We start from the raw sequence: 6144 nt of genomic DNA on the forward strand, positions 1-6144 counted from the left end.
CTTGGCAAGACTAGCCACCCAAGGTCAGAGGTTATCTGCTCTAGAAGCGTCGCGGAAACGTATTTCTTTTGTGTTTTGCGCACGTGTAGCGGCTAGAAAGACTAAAAATGGTGGTTCTGACAAACTTGCCGCCTCCCACGGAAGGCGTGAGGCACACGGAAAAGAACACGGTGGCTGTCGTCGGCGAGAAGAACTTGGGAGACGGAACTTTGTACATTGCAGAGAGGTACGGATGTGCCCCCTTCCCCCATCAACTAGCACGCGCTTTTCAAAACACATGTGCATGTTGAATTACTCGTACGTTTTGAAGATGTTACGTTGTTGCCATGGCATATAATGATTCAAGCTTTGTCCTTGTACCTTTTTCTTTGTAAATTTTTAACACCTTTTTTACCGATATGTATGTCAAGAAGGTTTTATTATATTATTATACTAAAGTACACGTTGAAATCTTTTTTTTACTTTTTCTACTTCTTCTTCCATGTTCTGTATCTGTATAGCTGGTATAACTGCCCTTCGGCGTAACACACCAGCTTCGCAGGCACGCGGCGCGGCATCAGCTGGCTACATTACACTGATCGACTTGTTACACCTAACCCTTGAACTTCTAACTCTAGACAATTGTTTAAAGCTTAGGATCTAATGACAATGCCTCTACTGTGTTGACAGCCACTCCACGGAGTAGGGCAAGTCCAATGGTGTTAGTTCTTACTCTTAGTCCTTTTGTTGACGTTGACGCTCACTGTACTTTCAAACTGTCAATACTGTTTATATGTCTTGTTTATCTGTTTGTTTATATGTCTTGTTTATCTGTTTGTTTGTTTGTTGTACAGCTGTGTTGCCTGGACCAATCCCGGAGGGGAAGGCTTTAACCTGCAGTACCCGTCCATCTCTCTCCATGCGGTGTCTCGTGACCAGACAGCATTTCCCCAGCAGTGTCTCTACATCATGCTGGACTCTGATATCACAGGTAAGGACTACATGATGTAGGAGATGTGAAAATACTGATGTCTTAGCTTAAAAGTTATTAGATAGCTTTAAACAATTTCTAGAGTTAGATGTTCAAGGGTGTAACAAGTCGTTCGGTGTAATGTAGCCAGCTGCCACCGCGCTGCATGTCTGTGAAGCTGGTGTGTCATGCCGAAGGGAAGTTATACTTGCTATACAGATACAGGTACAGAAAAGTTCAAGCTAAGACATCAGTACTGTGTTCGAAATAACACTTCAAACAGGTTGAACTGTTATTTCCAACCAGTTAAGACCAAAAGTTGGACATACTTTTTACAGTTCAACTCCGTTCAATTTGAATTTCTTGACAAAGACTGGAGGGGACCAATTGAAAATTTGGGTAAGTCTAACTGTAGAGTCCTGAACGTGAAAAAGTACTTCACCATTCCAGAAAAAGAGCCCACCCCAGCAGACACAGGGTCAGGCAGTGAGGGAGAGGAGGAGGAAGAGGCTGACATGACAGAAGTCAGGTTCATCCCACAGGACAACACAGCACGTGAGAATCACTGTTACTTTATCTACCTCTCTATTTAAAACAATTAAACAAATATAGCTAGACCAAAAAACAGTTACTCAAGCAACTGGATATGATTTTGACCATTTCCAAAATGATATCTAGTTGCTTGAAGTTGAGTATTTTGGCATTTTATGACTAACTTCAAAAATAGCTAGATTCTCCCTTTCTGTTTAGAGCGACACTGTGTATTGACTCTTACAGTGTAGATCTCATTACATCACGAAGTCTAGGGAAAGATAGTCAATGCCACAGTGATATATTAAGTCAAACCTCACAAGAGCAAGTGTAATACATATAGTAGACGTATAAGAATTTCTGGACAGTAAGTTGTCTGTTTCCTATAAGTACTTGTATTATTGTATTGTACTATCTTTGTGAGTGACTATCTTTGACTCTGTAAAAGCAATGAGCCTTTGGGCATGATTTTGTGAATAAACAAAATATATTTGAACCTTGAGCCTTGAATGAGGATAGGAATATTTGACTTAAATCATAATTCAAAAGTTCATGAGATCTTCCTAAATTGACCATACATGATATCTGTGGGAGTGACAAACTGTTTTAACAAACTGTTTTTCCCCGACTGTTCTCAGTGGACCCAATGTTCCAGGCCATGAGTGGTTGTCAGATGTTACACCCTGACCCAGAGGACCTGGACTCTGAGGAGGAGGAATATGGTAAGTACCATGGTTACATAGTGTCCACCTGTTTTTGACTTGAGCCCTGTTCCCAACCAACCATCGCTACCTTGCAAGGTAGCAATCATTGTGAAGCCAACAAAAGCCTAGATGTCTTGACCTCTGTCAACGTAAAGCAAAACCCATTTAGGAAAATCAAGAAAATCCTCAAAACTTCTCTAGCTTTTCTGTTCACAAGTATACCCTCTTCCAGAGAACCATGTTAATACATACAATATCCTGTTAAATAGCATAAACCAAAGTATCAGTAAGTGATGATGTGAGTTGGCTGCAATATAATTTGGGGTCAGTAGTCATCTGTCTCAGATTAGAGAACATCTTTCAATCTCCCACATTTCTTCTTCATCGAGTAACATTAAGTATTATGTGGGACTCTGAGCAGATAGCTGCAATATTATTTGGGTTCACTAGGGGTCTCCTCTACAACTATGCCACTACTTGAAAGAACAACTTTTTATCTCACAGAAGACGAAGGCTGTGGAGATGCTGAGTACTATGAGGATGCGGAGGGGTTTGAACACCTGACGGAAGAGGGTCGCGCCACGTTGGCACACCTGGAGAGCGTCATACAGGTGCCAGGTGTGCACGAGGGGCAGGCTGCTGCAGGGGATTTCTCACACACCATGGGGGGTGTGCACAGTGAACAGAACGGCAGAGGTAAGAAGCTTAATAATGGGGAGTGTGCACTGTGAAAGGAGTGGCCGAGGTACAAGTAAGTAATATACATTGTACATTGTATAAGTGGTGTACACTATATTCAACATAGAGGCAGATGTTAGTCACCAAGGTCTGCTTTTTCAGGCTTGTGAATTGTTTGATAAGTGTTCAAATTTGGCATGTAAGAACAGTTTTTTTGACAGGATCTTTGTTTTACTTTTTACTAAAGTTACAGAAAGAAATTTCTTTCCTTGTAGCAGATACATGTAGTCATGAACAACAATGTTCACATTCTGTTTTCTCTGAAGATACAACTAAGGCTACCCAACTTTTATTAAGGGCGAACCTTGAGGCTTTAAGGCTTTTAGCCCTTCATGAAACTGCCACTAAAGGGAGAGAATGTCATCATGTGAGGATGATTGTCTTGTAATGTATATAATAATTTGTACATTCCTCCAGAAGAAGAGGACCCCGGCCAGCCTACAGAGCCCATGGAGGTGGGACAGTTTGATGATGCAGACCCTGAAAAATGATCCAAGGAAAACTGACAAACATTACCAAAACCTGATGTCAGATGTACAGTTTTTCTATGATTTCTATGCTGTATTCCTAAGATGTATTCCATGATGATGATGATTCCAAAGCTCATTTGTGTGGAAAGACAACATGATAAAATAACACTTTAAGATGTGGATTCAACAGAATGAAATAGTGACAAGATTTTCTGCTGTACCTACTGCTTTGTTAAGTATTACTAAGTTCCAGTTCATCTCTTTCATTAAGTGATTAAACAGCCATCTGTTGAAACTAAGTTATGTTATATTTGTTTGCTGGAGTTGTAAGATTTAATCTTTAATTTCTATAACTTGTATGTCCCAGAAATAAAGCTTTGATACTGTTTGTTGTTACACATCAGCTGGGACCTATGGACCAAGAAAATTTTCTCAGTTAGTCAAAGTGCTTGTACTAACGGCAAAAGAAAATGTGAATAAACATCCTGTTGTACTTACAAACAAAATGTGGTATGTACTGAAGATTGCACTTGTTTCCAAACACTACAAAAGTCAACTATCGTAGTAACTCTATCCAAGCTAAATTAATAGTTGCAAGCTTGTTGTAAAATGCTAGGATTGATTTAGACTTTTCAAGAAAAAAATCTCCAAATTCATTAGATGACTTTCCATTCTTTAGCTGGGTCACATACATGTACATGTAATTCAATCATGTTTAGCAACAGGAAATGTCTTAGAGAAAGAGAAAGCCCTTTGGAGGTAGCAAATCACTCGTGTATAAACTTAAGATAGTGATTTTATATGGAAAAGACAGTGTACAATAGCTAACCTTTCATGGCTTAACCGTAACATTATGTTCTTGTAAAGTACGACCGTTGTTTCGATAGGCCATGAAGTCGGTGAAGCTGGCGGTGGCCCTCTGTGCGCGGTACCGCGTCAGTTTTAGGCTGCGCCGCAAGTCGTCTGTGATCAGACTCCGGTAGCCGCCCTTCCGGAGGAGCCGGTTAATGGTCTGCTCACGGTTCCATCCTGGGGGGTGTTTAAGACAATCAATCAATCAATCAACTTTATTGCTCAACAACTGTAACTGGTACAATGTATGGCAAAAGGGAACAACAGGGGTCGATACAATGTACATGAACTATACTAATATATGATTCTATCAGAGCTAGTATATAGTGAGACTGAAGCTATTGTGTTTTCTAATATAAGTTACAGTAATACATGTATTACATTATGTAACACATGAAAATGGTCAGAACGTAATCTCCAAGCAGATCCTAGGGAGGCCAAAGCCAGTATAAATTGGCCAGGCTGTATCCATTCGCCAGGTACGTACACCCCTGGGTGGCGTACGCGTGTATATGGACCCTCTCTTGAGAATGGATACTGGCCAATTTGATACTAGTGCTGTCTTTGGCCACCCTATAGACCCTCTCTGTCGAACGTACCTCGACCAGGTTTCAGAAGCGGCTGAAAAGAGTAGAAATTGACCAAACAGACAGATAACATGTCAGGGCAGTTAGTCCGCTAAGGTAATACAGCAAACTGTACTATTACTATTACACGGGTAATTACAAGTTATTCCTAGGTTTTCTTGTACCACGTTCTCCCGGCACATGTGGTAAGTACGTCGCTGTTCGCTCAGAGCCTTCCTCGTCCACAAACTCGATCCTGACTCCATGGGTGCCGATCTGTAGAGATAGATTTTAGAATTAGGAATAGATAAATTTTAAGAGAGAAAAAAACTATGATTGCACAAAAATATGTGCTACGTATCCATGGACACTAAGCCCCGTGAGAGGTTTTGGTCCATTATGTCATACGAAGATGTAGATGAAAAAATAAGGAAAATTGGTGTGGGGATATTATATATAAGTTATAAATGCGTTCAGGAAGCTTCGATTGATTGTGCGAGAAATAAAATGACATAGAAACAAAAAAGATGGGATGCAAGAAAAACAGGAAAATTTTTGATCTAAAAATCTGATTTCTGGCTGCAGTATAAACAAAAGTACGCTAACCTCCCAGTCTAAATAGCTGTCTGCATCCTCCAGCTCCGTGAGTAGCGACACGGAACAGTGCAGCTTTCGCAGCTCGACTTGTGCAATGGGAGCGAAGCGTTCGTCTCGTGCGCTGAAGAAATAGAAGAATAACTTTACTGCATGCACGACAATTGGACTCAGTAAAATGTATGGCATAGTGTATATGTATAAGATATACATTAAGACAAAGGGCAGTTCGTTACTACTTTTATTTACCAAGTACAAAGTTAAACATTTAGTTGCATGGGCTAAAACTTTGACTCGTGATAGTTTGCGAAGAACAGTAGTTGCATGCATGGAGTCAACTAGAAGTCCCATGTTACATGCTACAACATACATATCTTGCAAACGTGTCTTTATGTGGCCCTTAATGTGACCCAAAGTAAATTTTACATGGCAGGACAAAAGTCCCCAGCGTGTGTTTATTTCGCTTTCATACCTGTTTTAAATAAATCATTCATTTACAATTGTTTGAGTGTCATGGCCCTGTTATGATCTGACCTCTGACCTTGTGATGGCGTATTCCCTGAGCCCATCGTGCAGGTTCATGGGCGTGAATGTTCCCTGGCAACCGCGCAGGCGCCGTCCGCACCCCTTCTTCCACGCCACGAACAGAGAACTAAGGGTACACCAAACTTTACAAGATACTAGAAAGGTAAGGTAACATTTGCAAAAGAAATGCATAATGTTTACCTTCGCATCTGTTA

At 40.7% G+C, this 6144-nt stretch overlaps 2 protein-coding genes across 2 annotated transcripts in view; one reads left to right on the forward strand and one right to left on the reverse strand.

Annotated features, from left to right (window-relative positions):
* Positions 1–17: 17 nt before the first annotated feature.
* On the forward strand, positions 18–3895 carry LOC109485723 (methylosome subunit pICln-like). Its single transcript, XM_019789388.1, has 6 exons — positions 18–226; positions 834–970; positions 1400–1504; positions 2119–2202; positions 2689–2880; positions 3340–3895. Exons 1-6 carry the CDS (start codon positions 108–110, stop codon positions 3411–3413), a joined length of 711 nt encoding a protein of 236 aa, XP_019644947.1. The 5' UTR covers positions 18–107; the 3' UTR covers positions 3414–3895.
* A 176-nt stretch (positions 3896–4071) lies between these two features.
* LOC109485684 (AMME syndrome candidate gene 1 protein-like) overlaps positions 4072–6144 on the reverse strand; it is a 2924-nt gene continuing 851 nt past the window's right edge. Inside the window, exons 2-5 of the mRNA XM_019789351.1 lie at positions 5946–6056; positions 5417–5528; positions 4996–5086; positions 4072–4421 (exon numbers count right to left, since the gene is read on the reverse strand). Coding sequence (XP_019644910.1) covers positions 4225–4421; positions 4996–5086; positions 5417–5528; positions 5946–6056 — 511 coding nt within the window. The 3' untranslated portion in view covers positions 4072–4224. The remainder of the gene's footprint in view (positions 4422–4995; positions 5087–5416; positions 5529–5945; positions 6057–6144) is intronic.

This window comes from Branchiostoma belcheri, unplaced genomic scaffold (genome assembly GCF_001625305.1).
Source record: "Branchiostoma belcheri isolate BF01 breed outbred unplaced genomic scaffold, Haploidv18h27 scaffold78, whole genome shotgun sequence".
In the NCBI taxonomy this organism is placed as follows: domain Eukaryota; kingdom Metazoa; phylum Chordata; class Leptocardii; order Amphioxiformes; family Branchiostomatidae; genus Branchiostoma; species Branchiostoma belcheri.